The following is a 17,886-nucleotide window of genomic DNA, read 5'->3' on the forward strand; positions in this document are numbered from 1 at the left end:
AGTCTAGAAAGGCAATTCAATTGGAACATTAATTGACCAGTCTGTTAAATGCAATTGGTACAGTAAAGTCAGGTGCATCTCTTTCTGATGAATGACTAACTCCTTGTACTTGTTAGATTGCTGTGCTGGATCCAGGCCAGAGCAGTACTGTAGTGACAATCCCATTGTAGTAAGCAGTGAGGCATTCAACACCATAGTGGGGGACTCTGATCTTGTAAAGAATTTTCAGTGGGATTAGGGCTGCCAGATCGCCTTCAAACTGGTTGGCAGAAAGTAGTCCAGACATAACAAAGGCCCTCGGAAATCAAACGAAATAGGGCACTCATTTAGAGCGCGTATGTAGAGGTACAATCGGAGGAGCTTTACGGTACCATAACCTACTGCACATAGTTATGAGTGTGGTAGAGAGGACAGATATGGAAGGCATTTCAACAGGGAAGAACAGTTTGTCATGGTTACTGCTTGACATCAGAAAAATGTAGATGGGCTGCGCATCGCTCGAGGTTATCATGTACTGTATGTGTAACTGGTGTGAAATGGCTAGCTAGTTAGCGTTGGTGCGCGCTAATAGTGTTTCAATCGGTGACATCACTCGCTCTGAGATCTTGAAGTAGTTGTTTCCCTTGCTCTGCAAGGGCCGCGGCTTTTGTGGAGCGATGGGTAACAATGCTTCAAGGGTGGCTGTGGTCTATGTGTGCAGAGGGTCCCTGATTCGGGGCGAGGAGAGGGACTGAAGCTATACTGTTACATATGTACATAGTACCTAGTCCATTTTCTCTCAGATTCACAAGGTCTTCTACAAGACATAAACAGGTGAACTTGAACCACATTGTCTGACATTGACAGTGCGTCAATTTCTCCATGCATGGCCTGTGATTGAATCCTTCCAATAGTTGAACACTGACTAGTACTTATAGAGGATCAAATCTTAACATAATATACATAGGTGTCACGCCCTGGTCGAAGTATTTTGTGTTTATTTTCATTTATTTTTTGTATGTGGTGTGTTGGGTTTGTAGCTTAGTGGGGTGTTCTAGTGAAGTCTATGGCTGTCTGAAGTGGTTCTCAATCAGAGGCAGGTGTTTATCGTTGTCTCTGATTGGGAACCATATGTAGGCAGTCATATTCTTTGGGTGTTTTGTGGGTGATTGTCCTTAGTGTCTTGATGTCCTTGTTCTGTGTTAGTTTACACAGGTATAGGCTGTTTCGGTTTTCGTTACGTTTATTGTTTTGGTAGTGTTTGTGTTTAGTGTGTTTTTTCATTAAACATGAATCGTAATCTACACGCCGCATTTTGGTCCGACTCTCCTTCTACCGAAGAAAGTCGTTACAATAGGCTTTGTTTCAATTATACTGAATAATGCATTTCAAAGCAGGATAAAAACACTAGCTCCAAAGACTTTGAGGCATTCATTCGCAGGAAATTGGACATCTGGTATGAGCTTTTGGGAAATGACCAGTGTAATCAGAGCTGTTGATGATCTGTGCTAGCGTCTAGCCTGACTGCACTGTACTGTAGATCATCACCAATACCAGGAAGTCAGCGCCCCCTATCTCTCCATGCAGAGCACCAGAAAGGACAGGATAGGTGTTGAGCAGCTAAATCATGAATAAAGAAGGCCATTTACAGGGGATGATGAGGTGGAGAGAGCCAGGGAGGCAACCTTGACAACACACTGATCCAGATCCACAACATGGGACGTTCGTGTGTGTGTGTGCTGTAATGATGGGCAGCCCCTGTCTGTGATTCCCTCCGCGTCATGTTAAAGGGTCTGCTTTATGAAAGGAGATGAGAGGAACACAAAGTCAAACCTTGCTATCGATCTCGCTGCTGCCCAAGGCGGTCTGGATCACGTAGAGCAGAGCGTCGGTAAGGCCCTCGCACTCCCTCATCCTCCTGCGAGCCTCCTCCCCCGCAGAGCTCACATTCCTGCAACAACAGCCAGTCAGACATTTCTCTTCAGCATTGTATCACTGTCATATTGTACAGTCATATTGTAGTTAACCGTCATCATGATTTTTCAGTTGAATTTCAGGACTAAATATTGTACTTCTTCAGTGCTTGTCATCATAGTTGGTTGAATATAGGATAACTACATCATGTTAAAGATGTATAGTTTGACACCATGACAAGCCTGGCCCATCATGTTCCCACTCTGGGTGCATCCCAAATGGCACCCTATTCCCTATACACTGAGTGAACAAAACATTAGGAAAACTTGCTCTTTCAATGACATAGACTGACCAGATGAATCCAGGTAAAAGCTATGATCCCGGCAGGTAGCCTGGTAGGCAGGGGCATTGGGCCAGTAACCAAAAGGTTGCTGGATTGAATCCTCGAGCTGACAAGGTAAAAATCTATCATTCTGCCCTGAGCAGGGCATTTAACCCACTTTTCCCCGGGTGCCATGTATGTCGATTAAGGCAGCCTCTGCACCTCTCTGATTCAGAGGGGTTGGGTTAAATGCCAAAGACTTGTTTCAGTTGAATGCATTCAGTTGTACAACTGACTAGGTATCCCCTAATCAATGTCACCTGTTCAATCCACTTTAATCAGTGTAGATGAAGGGGAGGAGATGGGTTAAAGAAGGATTTTTAAGTATTTTGTGTATGCGTGCCATTTCAGAGGGTGAATGGGCAAGACAAAACATTTAAGTGCCTTTGAAAGGGGTATGGTAGTAGGTGCCAGGCGCACCGGTTTGAGTGTGTTAAGACCTGCAGCACTACTGGGTTTTTCACACTCAACAGTTTCCCGTGTGTATCAAGAATGGTCCACCACCCAAAGGACATCCATCCAACTTGACACAACTGTGGGAAGCATTGGAGTCAACGTGGGCCAGCATCCCTGTGGAACGCTTTCGACACCTTGTAGAGTCCATGCCCCAACAAATTGAGTCTGTTCTGAGGGAAAAAGGGGTGCAACGAAATATTAGCAAGATTTCCTAATGTTTTGGACACTCAGAGCTTATTTTTATTTAACTCTTATTTTACCAGGTAAGTTGACTGAGAACACATTCTCATTTACAGCAACAACCTGGGTAATAGTTACAGGGGATGAACAAGCCATTTGTAAACTGGGGATGATTAGGTGACCGTGATGGTTTGAGGGCAAGATTGGGAATTTAGCCAGGACACCAGGGTTAACACACCTACTCTTACAATAAGTGCCATGAGATCTTTAGCGAACACAGAAAGTCAGAACACCTGTTTAACGTCCCACCTGAAAGACGGCAACCCTACACAGGGTAATGTCCCCAATCACTGCCCTGGGGCATTTGGATATTTGTTTTTAGACCAGAGGAAGGGGTGCCTCCTACTGGCCCGCCAACACCACTTCCAGCAGCATCTGGTCTCCCATCCAGGAACTGACCAGGACCAACACCGCTTAGCTTCAGAAGCAAACCAGCAGTGGGATGCAGGGTAGTATGCAGCTGACTGTAGGGTATAGTGCAATACATCCTGTCTCCTCTCCGCTGCCCTTTAAATGTCAGGTCATTAAAAGTCTGTAATGGTGCAGCCAGCCTGGTCTTATAACAGGCCTTTATATGGACAACATGGCCTATCTGTGTCTCCTGTTAGAGGTTTGGCCCAATTGATAGGGAGATTATTCAGCCATACCAAGAAAAAGAGCAGTAACTGCACATTTGGTCAAAAACGAGATACTGACATTTTTGATACATTACAGTGCCTTGCGAAAGTATTCGGCCCCCTTGAACTTTGAGACCTTTTGCCACATTTTAGGCTTCAAACATAAAGATATAAAACTGTATTTTTTTGTGAAGAATCAACAACAAGTGGGACACAATCATGAAGTGGAACGACATTTATTGGATATTTCAAACTTTTTTAACAAATCAAAAACTGAAAAATTGGGCGTGCAAAATTATTCAGCCCCTTTACTTTCAGTGCAGCAAACTCTCTCCAGAAGTTCAGTGAGGATCTCTGAATGATCCAATGTTGACCTAAATGACTAATGGTGATAAATACAATCCACCTGTGTGTAATCAAGTCTCCGTATAAATGCACCTGCACTGTGATAGTCTCAGAGGTCCGTTAAAAGCGCAGAGAGCATCATGAAGAACAAGGAACACACCAGGCAGGTCCGAGATACTGTTGTGAATAAGTTTAAAGCCGGATTTGGATACAAAAAGATTTCCCAAGCTTTAAACATCCCAAGGAGCACTGTGCAAGCGAAATATTGAAATGGAAGGAGTATCAGACCACTGCAAATCTACCAAGACCTGGCCGTCCCTCTAAACTTTCAGCTCATACAAGGAGAAGACTGATCAGAGATGCAGCCAAGAGGCCCATGATCACTCTGGATGAACTGCAGAGATCTACAGCTGAGGTGGGAGACTCTGTCCATAGGACAACAATCAGTCGTATATTGCACAAATCTGGCCTTTATGGAAGAGTGGCAAGAAGAAAGCCATTTCTTAAAGATATCCATAAAAAGTGTTGTTTAAAGTTTGCCACACACCAAACATGTGGAAGAAGGTGCTCTGGTCAGATTGAACCAAAATTGAACTTTTTGGCAACAATGCAAAACGTTATGTTTGGCGTAAAAGCAACACAGCTGAACACACCATCCCCACTGTCAAACATGGTGGTGGCAGCATCATGGTTTGGGCCTGCTTTTCTTCAGCAGGGACAGGGAAGATGGTTAAAATTGATGGGAAGATGGATGGAGCCAAATACAGGACCATTCTGGAAGAAAACCTGATGGAGTCTGCAAAAGACCTGAGACTGGGACGGAGATTTGTCTTCCAACAAGACAATGATCCAAAACATAAAGCAAAATCTACAATGGAATGGTTCAAAAATAAACATATCCAGGTGTTAGAATGGCCAAGTCAAAGTCCAGACCTGAATCCAATCGAGAATCTGTGGAAAGAACTGAAAACTGCTGTTTACAAATGCTCACCATCCAACCCCACTGAGCTTGAGCTGTTTTGCAAGGAGGAATGGGAAAAAATGTCAGTCTCTCGATGTGCAAAACTGATAGAGACATACCCCAAGCGACTTACAGCTGTAATCGCAGCAAAAGGTGGCGCTACAAAGTATTAACTTAAGGGGGCTGAATAATTTTGCACGCCCAATTTTTCAGTTTTTGATTTGTTAAAAAAGTTTGAAATATCCAATAAATGTCGTTCCACTTCATGATTGTTTCCCACTTGTTGTTGATTCTTCACAAAAAAATACAGTTTTATATCTTTATGTTTGAAGCCTGAAATGTGGCAAAAGGTCGCAAAGTTCAAGGGGGCCGAATACTTTCGCAAGGCACTGTAAATACATGCTTATCATGTGGACAAATATCCTGCCTCCAATGTGTTGTGAAAATTGGGCTCATGTTTGCAGTAACTGAAAAGAGTTGCAGTGAAACCAGGGACAAAAGCAGTAACTGCCACCACTCACATCAGTTACTGCCTTTTACCTTGGTTTCACTGATCTTTGGGCTGCAGTGTCTACGGTTTACCTTGGCATTATTTATTGTCCTTTGCTGATACAAGTATCAAACTATATGACACTGACAGCCACATACAAATACATTTATGAACACAAGTTGTGTGTGTAAAATAAAAAAATCACAATGTATTCCAGTGGGTGTACCAAGCAAGAAGGCACTAACTGCTGTCTAGGGTCACAGGTCATGTCAGAAGTCAGGGTTAATATGAATAAAAAACTGCCTCATGTTAAGACAACAGACAACCACATCTCTAGTGATCTGCCTACAACTCATTTGGCTGGACAATTTAAAAACTATAAAACCATTTTTCTCAGTTCCACACTATGGGCAGTTAGGGCTCTTTTGCTTGGTAGGTCAGTATGGATGGCCTGTTTGTGACTCCGTCGGCACCTCCAGAACTTTGTAATGGGCCTGATAAACAAAGCAGACCATGGATCAATCTACTGGATCAGTATCTGTTCTGGAGGTGCTCTTTCTAGGTCAGTGATGAGTGACTTGACTGTATAAGTGAGAGACGGGCTCTGGTTAGATAGAGACAGGGTCCATTATCGGGTAGTTCCTAAAACACAGCAGTCACTGCCCACTGACCACCCCGGGGTGATACAAACAAGGAAACATGGAGCATCTTCAATAGGCTTGTTGACTCTATTGTGCATTGACAATCTAAAGGTAAGGGCTTGTTGACTTTATTGTGAGTCTGATCGATAGTGATAATTAGTATATTCTCTTGCTGTCAAGGTGGGCTATGGTCCTTTTGACACTCTTCCTCCCGTTAGACACCAGCTGATCCCTGGCAGAGAGGCACCCTGTGAAGAATGTCAGTCAGCTAGCGTGCTGCGTTCGCTGTTAGCCATGGTGATTCTGTTCTGAAGACAGCCAGCGTGAGTGTCACAGGATGAGGGACAGGTGTGTGATGAGGCGGCAGGTGGCGAGGCATCTTAGTCCTCCACATTACATATTCAATCAAAGCTCCTGTTCTGTTGTTCCTTAACGACCGATGAAACAGATTAATTAGCCTGCTGAGCTCAGGGATTTAATGTACAGTCATTCATACCTGACAGGCAGGCATTAAGACTCAGCACATTTCACTTACAGTGGGCTTCCTGCCACTCCACGCTGCTGCAGTGCTGATTGGATGTGCTGCAGAGAACTACCTGTCTGATGGCCAATGGGAACGGGGCGTGCCCACAAAAGTCCACCTCCCTTTCATTAATCACTTCCTGCTTTGACAAGGTAATGTGTGGGCATATTAATGGTTTCAACTATTAGCAGATAATACCACTAAAGAGAAGCGGTGACATTTGCACAGAGAGGGTAATGCACTGTAGGTAGAATGAATGACCCCAACATTAACAGACAAGCAATGTATTAGCTAAGATCTCATTATTCTCCTTCTTCGCAGATGCTTCTCTTGCTGGTACGCAGGAGACGAGGGCCCAGATATAAAAGAGTAGAAACACTTGACACATAGCCAATTTTCTTCCGGTGCCAGCGCTATAATCAGAAAGTCTTTGACAATATTCCAGAATTATAGAATGCTTTAATGGAATCCTGCAGGGAGCAGACAGTTTTAAGCCTCACAGAGTGCTGACATGGCGTTTTCACACAACATCCCTCATAGTGAAGGTAATTATGGGGAAGAAGCATGTTACATGGGCTCCCATAATCAGTCGGACACTTGTGGCATTCACTGTCTGTGATAAAACGTCCTTCATCAATAACCCTCATTCGTCAAGTCAATACTCACAATACGTACAAAGCTTCATGAGAATACTCTGTTTGAAAGAGCAATGTGTTACATCCTGCATCACCAACACAAAGGAACTGGGTGCAGGCAAGCCAGGCAGGGACAAAGCAGGGAGACATTCACCTGAAAGAAGCCGACCGCTCTGAGTGAAAGCTACACCAAGAAGAGGAATAGTCTCCAGAAGACACCTTACAACCCAGTGCATGTAACCTCAGGTTGACATACACTGTCATGACTTGTGACTTTTAACCTCTAACACTGCCACTGTGCTGTCACTTCTGCTTTGCTTGCTCTTTGGGGTCTTGACTGGGTAAATGTAAAGAACCTTGTGACTACTGCTGATGTAAAAAGCTAGCAAACTTTATTAAATAGATTTGGTTGATTGACCCGAGGGTCCAGTAACAGTACTGACCTGAGGCAGCCGGTGGCGTTGCGGAGAACCTGGGAAGAGTGCAGGTGCAGTTTGCGGTCCTCCTGATGGGGCGAGGTGTCCCAGCCCGAGTGGGGGATGATGACAGCGTTGGTCAGCACGGCCAGGGCATCCTGGATAATGGGCATCTTCAGGGCATCACACGACGACAGGTTCCACAGCACACCTGAACAGAGAACATCAGATAGGACAGGACGTTGACGAACAGTGATTTAACGTGGGAGAACGGTCAGCTGTAGAGATCCCGGGAAAGGAATGGTGATATATTGTTGGATTTTTTGGAGAACAAAAGTTGAATATACTTCCTCTGAAATTAAAATAAGGATCATGTTGGACCAAAACTGTTCAAAACATGAAAAAGAAAAATGGAAAACTGTAAGGCTCTATAACTGTTTAATAACTTCACGTCACAAAACAGCATGTTTCACCCCTATTTTGAATTAGTGAGAGGTTGGCGTGATTGTGCAATAAACTGGGCACCTGGGGCTTCATAGATGTATCTATTTTTCCCAGTAATTTAATGTGCAAACCAGCCAACCTAAAAAAATGAAGGAATTTTCTCTCGCCTACCAATTACATTCAAAGCCAGCGGCTTTGGCACAGCCTGTATGAGTAAACCACAAAGAGACAGAGGGAGGAAGCGCTCTCTCTCTGCAGCTGGGCTCTCCTCTCTCTTTAACCACACTGACTACGACTTCAGTCTTCCTCCTCAAGCTGGGGTGCTTTCCTAAACACTGAACAGGGGCAATACGTGTCCACAGATAGTATACCATCCCAATTTACATATGACTTAAAAAGACAACCGACTCGTGTGTCACTATAAATTGCTTTCAGTAGGATGTGGTCGGAACATGGTGACTCTGCCATGGATGGTGTTAAGAAGTGAGCCGAAGCTGTCAGCCAAAGATCGAGATACACACACAGCACAAGAGCTGGCCGGTTATCTACAAGAGGAAAGAGGAAGAAGAGGAAGGAGGAGAGGGTCCTTCACTCTACAACCCTTCATACGCCATAAAAAATATATATATATATAAATAAATAAAGCAACATCTCACGGCACAAAGCCACTCCCCCATGTGACCTACTTGTTGTGTGTACTGACATGTATGTGTAACTGATAGATGCACACACACACATATACTACATGTTCATGTTTTTAAATGTATGTAAATTGTAAACTCTTTTGTTCTGTAATGTATTTTTAGTTCTTGTGTCAGACCCCAGTAAGACTAGCTGTCGCCACCGGCGTCGGCTAATGGGGATCCTAATAAATCACATCAACAATCAAACCAGAGGGCACACCCACACAGACACACACACACACACTCAGAGCACTGATTGTAATGACCTTGACAGCTGGCCCAACACATTATAATTCTTGTTGACCTTCACCACATCCTGTCCCTCCTAGGACACCGTAGCCGTAGCATTTATGATTGCAATTACCAGTGGTGAGGCCGTCAGTCGCTCTTCACCCGTTCCTCTCACAACAACAATGTAATTACATAGATCTACTTTAGTCTTATCAGCCACGTTGGGATGTTTTCCTTGTGGTCTGCTCTGCTCTAAATAACTAGCTGCGTGGCTCATAATTAGCGGAGACAGTAATCTTGCAGAGAGCATTACTTTACCGCGCTCGGGGCAGCGCACAACATTTCTGTGTTTTTTTTAAATGAAAGAGCTGCTGCCTATAGCGGTGGCGGTGGTGGGCTCGGCCGATAATAACCGCCTGTAACATCATCTTGTTCCAGTGGGGAAGAAAAGATGGATGTTTTATTTCGCTGGATAGAGGAAAGAGGTTAATTGCCTCAGCCTTACATCACCAGGGAGGCAGGGGGTGCGAGAGCATCATTTCGTGGGGAGAAAGCAGGTTGTCTGCAGAACTAGACCTAAATTATCTCTACGGGGGGTAGTGGAAGTTGAGGGCACTGTGCAAGTTGTCAAGGTGACAGAAATTGCATTTTAGGAGCATGACGATGTTTTTATGTGGTTCAGGTGAGGCAGCCGCTATGTCGTGAGCCGACAGTGATTCAGTGCAGATGACATTCCAATCAAATCAGGTCAAATCAGCCACTCTTTACAATGAGTCACTGTGGTACCGAAACAAATGTGAAGAAATAAACTACATCCCAGCTCTGATGGGATAAGACATATAGATAGATGTCTGTACATCTATGTTTGTAGATGGCTGTACATTTCTACCATTCTCCTCCAACTACTACTACTTTTAAATGAACCTACTCCGATAACTCCTATCCCTCCATCCCTCCACTAGATTAGAATCATTTTACCTTGGCTGTGTAAGAGCAGCAACAGGGGTTTATGTTCGACATCACATGGAGTCCAGGATACAATCTACATCTTTCATCTCAGAAGACAAGAAATTTGCCATTAAAAATAGTTGTATTCTTCTGAATAATCGTCTTTGGCTCCTCTACATGTCATGTAGAGTAACACTACATGCAAGGGGGGCTTCTTAGAGCAGCGGGGGAAACAACAACCTTGTTTGGCTAACTGTGATGTCATAAACCACCGCTGCCACCGCATGCCTAAGAAGGGCGCCCCTTGGCAGTTGGTGACACGGGGAAGGCTCAGGGAAGGCTAGGAGACAGAGAGAGACTGGTAAATGGTCCCGTTAATCCATGCCCAGTCACAGGAAGGGGAGAGGAAGCTCAGGCGGCCACTGTGACTGCTTTAAACAGCCAGAAGAGAAGATGTGAAGAGGCAGAATTCCTCTGGGCCGGGAAAGGTTTTCTGCAGCCTGATTCATTTGTGACAGGAGGGACTGTGTTCCAAGCGTTGAATTGTTTTCTAATTTATATGGTAATCTCCGTTAAGACAGTATCAGCACAAATCATATATTTCCTAAGCATTTCCTGGCTTAAAAACCTCTCTACAGTAAATACTACGTCATAAAAGGATGCAGCAGCATGCTCTCTCTAAACATGACTAGGGGATTTAACCTCGGACTTCATATTGCCTTTTGGCAATGTTCTCTTTTAGAACATCGTCATTTAATAGATATCTGTGGTGCCATACCCCAATGAAGTTTCACATCATATTGTATGTCATCAAATATATGCATTTTCTATCCAGTCATGTCATTTGTGGATATTTGTGTTTTCATATTCAGTGTTTAACTAGCTGACTTATATTGATGAGCCACTACTATGGATGTTGATGTGACACATCCCTTTGGGATTCTTTGCCTCTACAGCCTACCGTAGTTCTCCAGCCCCCAGTAACAGTGACAGTTAAACATTAGATAACACGCCCATACGCATCCAGGTATAATCATTTATAACTTGTTTTAAATACTTTTTATAATGTCATATAGCAAGGCAATGTTATGTCTCTCTATGTTATATCTTGTCAACAAACTCTGTTTACCTGTGAGCAACTCCCTAATCTCCATGTCTGTGGTCTTCCTCAGCAGGCGGACCAGGGCTGGGATCCCCCCACAGTTCTTCAGGGCGATCTTGTTGTCATCGTTGGCCTTGCCGTACACCAGGTTCCTCAGAGCTCCACAGGCGCTGCGGTGCACGTCGGTCATCCTGTGGTCTAGCAGATCCACCAGCAGCTGGATCCCTCCTTGTCTCCGGATCTGGTGAGAGGAACAGGGAGAGGAGAGGAAGGATGTAAGTGGATCCACTGGATCAAAATGAAAAGATAGAGCAAGAGCAGTACAAATATATATGCAGTAGTGTAGCTATTGTTCTTTACTTTTCAATTGTCTACAGCAAAAGTCATAGTTAGTCATAGTTTTCAGCATTGACAACAATATCCCTAAAGGCATCCCTATATAAATACTATTCTTCAATAAACTAGAGCCATGTCAAACACGTGGCTGCACACAGACAGAAAGGCCCAGGATACACTGTCACAGTGTTCTGCCATATTAGTGACAGAGTGACAGGATGACCTGGCAGAGAGTGTGTGTGTGTGTGTGTGTGTGTGTGTGTGTGTGTGTGTGTGTGTGTGTGTGTGTGTGTGTGTGAGAGAATGAGAATGAGAGTGAGAGTGAGAGAGAGAGAGAGAGAGAGAGAGAGAGAGAAAGACACACACACACACAAGAGGACTGGTGCCAACAGCAGATGTGTGCTGCCAGGTCCAACAGAATGGATCAGCATTGCTGCTGTTTCTGTACCTCTCAACTTCCATTAAACACAGAGGAGAAACATGATTACAAATCAGAGACCCTGTTCATCTGGGTGCTCTGCTTCAATTTACTGACAATTCATTTAGTGACAAGGTTTACCCCATCATGGCTTCTGTTATTACACTACACGTGCCATTTTATGGCTGACTCATAATCAGTCAAAGCACAAACAAAGAGGTGTTGGCAAAGGCGATAGACACTGGCTCACTAGATTGCAGGCTACATGCTATCATTATTCAGTACATGCTGTACGTACAGTTGAAGTCGGAAGATTACATACACTTACGTTGGAGTCATTAAAAGTCGTTTTTCTACCACTCCACACATTTCTTGTTAACAAACTATAGTTTTGGCAATTCTGTTAGGACATCTACTTCGTGCATGACACAAGTAATTTTTCCAATAATTGTTTACAGACAGATTATTTAACTTATAATTCATTGTATCACAATTCCAGTGGGTCAGAAGTTTACATACATTCAGTTGACTGTGCCTTTAAACAGCTTGGAAAATTCCAGAAAATTATGTCATGGCTTTAGAAGCTTCTGATAGGCTAATTGACATCATTTGAGTCAATTGGAGGTGTATCTGCGGATGTATTTCAAGGCCTACCTTCAAACTCAGTGCCTCTTTGCTTGACATCATGGGAAAATCTAAAAAAATCAGCCAAGACCTCAGAAAAATAATTATAGATCTCCACAAGTCTGGTTCATCCTTGGGTGCAATTTCCAAACGCCTGAAGATACTACGTTCATCTGTACCAACAATAGTACGCAAGTATATACACCATGGGACCACGCAGCCGTCATACCGCTCAGGAAGGAGACGCATTCTGTCTCCTAGAGATGAATGTACTTTGTTGCGAAGACTGCAAATCCCAGAACAACAGCAAAGGATCCTGTGAAGATGCTGACATAACCTGAAAGGCTGCTCAGCAAGGAAGAAGCCACTGCTCCAAATAAAATCCCCACAAAAAAGCCAGACTACGGTTTGCAACTGCATGGGGACAAAGATCGTACTTTTTTGAGAAATGTCCTCTGGTCGGATGAAACAAAAATAGAACTGTTTGGCCATAATGACCATCGTTATGTTTGGAGGAAAAATGGGGAGGCTTGCAAGCCGAAGAACACCATCCCAACCGTGAAGCACGGGGGTGGCAGCATCATGTTGTGGGGGTGCTTTGCTGCAGGAGGGACTGGTGCACTTCACAAAATAGATGGCATCATGAGGTAGAAAAATTATGTGGATATATTGAAGCAACATCTGAAGACATCAGTCAGGAAGTTAAAGCTTGGTCGCAAATGGGTCTTCCAAATGGACAATGACCCCAAGCATACTTTCAAAGCTCTGTCAGGAGGAATGGGCCAAAATTCACCCAACTTATTGTGGGAAGCTAGTGGGTTGCTACCCAAAACGTTTGACCCAAGTTAAACAATTTAAAGGCAATGCTACCAAATACTAATTGAGTGTATGTAAACTTCTGACCCACTGGGAATGTGATGAAATAAATAAAATATTAAATAAATCATTCTCTACTATTATTCTGACTTTTCACATTCTTAAAATAGAGTGGTGATCCTAAATGTCCTAAGACAGGGAATTTTTTACTAGGATTAAATGTCAGGAATTGTGAAAAGCTGAGTTTAAATGTATTTGGCTAAGGTGTATGTAAACTTCTGACTTCAACTGTATGTATATTCCCTACTGTTTATGAAAACACTTACTAGACTCATCTCCCTCGCTCTGCTGTTATCAAAATAAAGCACCCAGTTAGTCGTCATTCCCTTCACACAGCCTCCTGGTCCAAAAATAACCAAGATACCGTTGTAAAGAATACGAGGGGAGACAGAGAGCTGGTTTCAAGCGTAGGGCGCAGCAGGTGTTTATTGTAAAGGACCACAGGAGGAGGCAGGTAGCTGGGTCCAGGGGAAGGCAGAAGGTCGTACACAGGGGGTCCAAAAAGGCAACAATAAAGGCAGGGAAAAGGCTAGTAATGTAGTCTGGGAGATCAGGCAATAGGTAGATAACAGGAAATCCGATAGGCTAAAGTACAGGCAGGGAAAAGGCTAGTAATGTAGTCTGGGAGATCAGGCAATAGGTAGATAACAGGAAATCCGATAGGCAACAGTACAGGCAGGGAAAAGGCTAGTAATGTAGTCTGGGAGATCAGGCAATAGCTAGATAACAGGAAATCCGATAGGCTAAAGTACAGGCAGGGAAAAGGCTAGTAATGTAGTCTGGGAGATCAGGCAATAGGTAGATAACAGGAAATCTGATAGGCAACAGTACAGGCAGGGAAAAGGCTAGTAATGTAGTCTGGGAGATCAGGCAATAGCTAGATAACAGGAAATCCGATAGGCAACAGTACAGGCAGGGAAAAGGCAAAAGGCGTCGTTAGTGAGGCATGCAAAAACTATCATACACGGGAGGCGTAAATCACGAGAATAACATCGCTCCGAAAGAAGTGTGTCACAAAACAAACAATACCTCACAGTGACAGGGTGCAAAGAACTGAACTACATAGTGTGTGATAATGACATACAGGTGTGTGATCAGGTGATTAGAATTCAGGTGATTGGGATCTGGAGAGTGAGCTGCGTTCAGGGGATCTACGTGTTTGAGAGTGTGAGTTGGAAGCAGATGTTACAACCGCTAGGCGAGAAGGCACCATCATGACACACAGCTAACGTGGATTGCCTTGCAGTACTATACATAGTGTGCGGGTGTGCCTGTGTGTGTGCATGCCTATGGGGTGTGTATGTGTACAATCACGGATATGTGTGTGTGGGTCTGCCCATGTTGCCTGTGTGATGTATCTCATAGTCTGAGCGAGGCAATGGGATGAGCGTCAGCAGTGTTTAGGGGAAGCCATCAGCTGACCTAATGACTTTCTTCCAATCCTTCCCAGAGGGCATCTGACCTGCAACTTATCCCTCCATCTTCCCATCCCTCCATCTCCCCATCCCTCCGACTCCCCATCCCGCCGACTCCCCATCCCGACATCTCCCATTCCTGGCATCCCTCCATCTCCCCATCCTTCCATCTCAACCTCTCCCTATCTCACCATCCCTCCACCTCACCCAGCCAATGTCCCCACATATCACGCACACAACAAGCTATCCAACATCCCTGCATACAGGTGAGGCAAATCAAGTGAGGCAAGAGTAGGCAATACTATCTATCCACTAATGTGAGGAGAATTCACAATTCTAGCACCTGGAATTTATCTTGAGCTAGAATGGTGAACTATGAATTATTCTCGCAAAAGGCTTCACAAAAGGTATAAACTTTAGATAATGTACTGAACAGAGCAGAGGCGTACTTCTCTATGTTTCATAGGTTTCAACTGAAGCAGGCCCCAGCTGCCCAGGGCCCTCCCACTGATATGTTAGCCACTGATTTTACAACTTCATGGGGCCTATACATTTCATAATGTATAAGCAGTGGATGCAGGTGTCCCAGCTAGCACACAGTAGTAGAAACTGTATGGATCCGGGCCCAACCGGTGCATGGTTACCTCAGACTTGATCTTGTTGTCTCCGAAGCACAGGTGTTGGAGGTAGGCTGCAGCGTTGGACTGGACCGAGGGGAACTGGTGCTGCAGCATCTGGATCACCTCAGGCAGCTCTGGGTCTCTCCAGCCAAACTCCCTGCAGAGGACCATGGGAAACACATGGATGAATACAGAACAGAACTGGATGGGTAAAAGGCTTCTGCGTCCCAAATGGCACCTTATTCCATGCCCTCATAGGGCTCTGGTCAAAAGTAGTGCACTATATAGGAAATAGGGTGCCATTTGAGACAGACACAAGCGTAGAAATATAGTGCTAAACAAAATGATCACTCATTGTGTATTATACTGCAATCTTCAACCTATCTTTTCAGATGACTGCTGGTGCATGTCTTTGTGGTGGTAATTCCTCTCAGTGGTGTTGTGGTATAATGCAATTTCTGCATTAGGCATCTCTGTTCTCTCTTTCTTTTAAATGCCATGAGTTTGGCTTATTGTGTGTAGCTATATTGATGTTTAATACTACAGTATGTTCAAATCAAATCAAATTGTAATAGTCACATGTGCCAAATACAACAGGTGTAGACCTTGCAGTGAAATGCTTACTTACAAGCCCCTAACCAACAAATGCAGTTTAAAAAAAATACAGATAAGAATAAGAAATAAAAGTAACAAGTAATTAAAGAGCAGCAGTGAAATAACAATAGCAAGACTATATACAGGGGGGTACCGATACAGAGTCAATGTGCGAGGAAACCAGTTATTTGAGGTAGTATGTACATGTACTGTAGGTAGAGTTATTAAAGTGACCATGCATAGATGACAACAGAGAGTAGCAGTGGTGTAAAGAGGGGGTGAGAGTGGGGCACTGCAAATAGTCTGGGTAACAATTTGACTAGATGTTCAGGAGAGTCTTATGGTTTGGGGGTAGAAGCGGTTTAGAAGCCTCTTGGACCTAGACTTGGCGCTCCGGTACCGCTTGCCATGCGATAGCAGAGAGAACAGTCTATGACTGGGGTGGCTGGAGTCTTTGACAATTTTTAGGCCTTCTTCTGACACCGCCTGGTATAGAGGTCCTGGATGGCAGGAAGCTTGGCCCCAGTGATGTACTGGGGCCTCAATCTTGGACTCAATCATGGACACTCTTACTGAGAGTTATGGCTGCTTTGCGTGATGTATTATTGTCTCTAACTTCTTGCCCTTTGTGCTGTTGTCTGTGCCCAATAATGTTTATACTATGTTTTGTGCTGCTACCATGTTGAGTTGCTACCATGCTGTGTTATCATGTGTTCCTGCCATGCTATGTTGTTGTCTTAGGTCTCGCTTGATGTAGTGTTGTGTAGTCTCTCTTGCCATGATGTGTGTTTTGTCCTATATTTATGTTATTTTTTAAAATATATATTTTTTTAATTCCAGCCCCCGGTCCCCGCAGGAGGTCTTTTGCCTTTTGGTAGGCCGTCATTGTAAATAAGAATTTGTTCTTAACTGACTTGCCTAGTTAAATACAAATAAATAATAAACTGGGCCGTTTGCACTACCCTCTGTAGTGCCTTGGAATCAAGGGGCCGAGCAGTTGCCATACCAGGCAGTGATGCAACCATGCTCTCAATGGTGCGGCTGTAGAACCTTTTGAGGATCTGAGGACCCATGCCAAATCTTTTCAGTCTCCTGAGGGGGAATAGGTTTTGTCATGCCCTCTTCATGACTGTCTTGGTGTGCTTGGACCATGTTAGTTTGTTGGTGATGTGGACACCAAGGAACTTGAAGCTCTCAACCTGCTCTACTGCAGTCCCGTCGAAGAGAATGGGGGGCGTGCTTGGTCCTCCTTTTCCTGTAGTCCACAATCATCTCCTTTGTCTTGATCATGTTGAGGGAGAGGTTTTTGTCCTGGCACCACACGGCCATGTCTCTGACCTCCTCCCTATAGGCTGTCTCATGTACTGTTGTGTCATCTGCAAATTTAATGATGGTTTTGGAGTCGTGCCTGGCCGTGCAGTCATGAATGAACAGGGAGTACAAGAGGGGACTGAGCACGCACCAATGAGGCACTGTTGAGGCACTGTTGAGGATGAGCATGGCGAATGTGTTGTTACCTACCCTTACCACCTGGGGGCAGCCCGTCAGGAAGTCCAGGATCCAGTTGCAGAGGGGGGGTGTTTAGTCCCAGGGTCCTTAGCTTAGTGATGACCTTTGAGGGCACTATGGTGTTGAATGCTGAGCTGTAGTCAATGAAAAGCATTCTTACATAGGTGTTCCTTTTGTCCAGGTGGGAAAGAGCAGTGTGGAGTGTAATAGAGATTGCATCATCTGTGGATCTGCTGGAGTGGTATGTAAATTGGAGTGGGTCTAGGGTTTGTGGGATGATGGTGTTGATGTGAGCCATGACCAGTCTTTCAAAGCATTTCATGGTTACAGACGTGACTGCTACGGGTCGGTTGTCGTTTAGGCAGCTTACCTTAGTGTTCCTGGGCACAGGGACTATGGTGGTCTGCTTAAAACATGTTGGTTTTACAGACTCAGACAGGGAGAGGTTGAAAATGTCAGTGAAGACACTTGCCAGTTGGTCAGCGCA

At 44.4% G+C, this 17,886-nt stretch overlaps 1 protein-coding gene across 25 annotated transcripts in view; it reads right to left on the reverse strand.

The window, feature by feature from the left end:
• The window catches only part of LOC110530368 (catenin delta-2), a 144,436-nt gene that overhangs the window by 10,137 nt on the left and 116,413 nt on the right, over nt 1-17,886 (reverse strand). For all 25 annotated transcript variants that reach the window (XM_021613361.3, XM_090182342.1, XM_090182336.1 and 22 more), the window contains 4 exons: nt 15,321-15,453; nt 11,035-11,248; nt 7,627-7,810; nt 1,813-1,930 (listed from right to left, as the gene is read on the reverse strand). In XM_021613361.3, coding sequence (XP_021469036.1) covers nt 1,813-1,930; nt 7,627-7,810; nt 11,035-11,248; nt 15,321-15,453 — 649 coding nt within the window. The remainder of the gene's footprint in view (nt 1-1,812; nt 1,931-7,626; nt 7,811-11,034; nt 11,249-15,320; nt 15,454-17,886) is intronic.

Source organism: Oncorhynchus mykiss, chromosome 8, assembly GCF_057628025.1.
Source record: "Oncorhynchus mykiss isolate SJ-2025 chromosome 8, ASM5762802v1, whole genome shotgun sequence".
NCBI classification, from domain to species: Eukaryota; Metazoa; Chordata; class Actinopteri; order Salmoniformes; family Salmonidae; genus Oncorhynchus; species Oncorhynchus mykiss.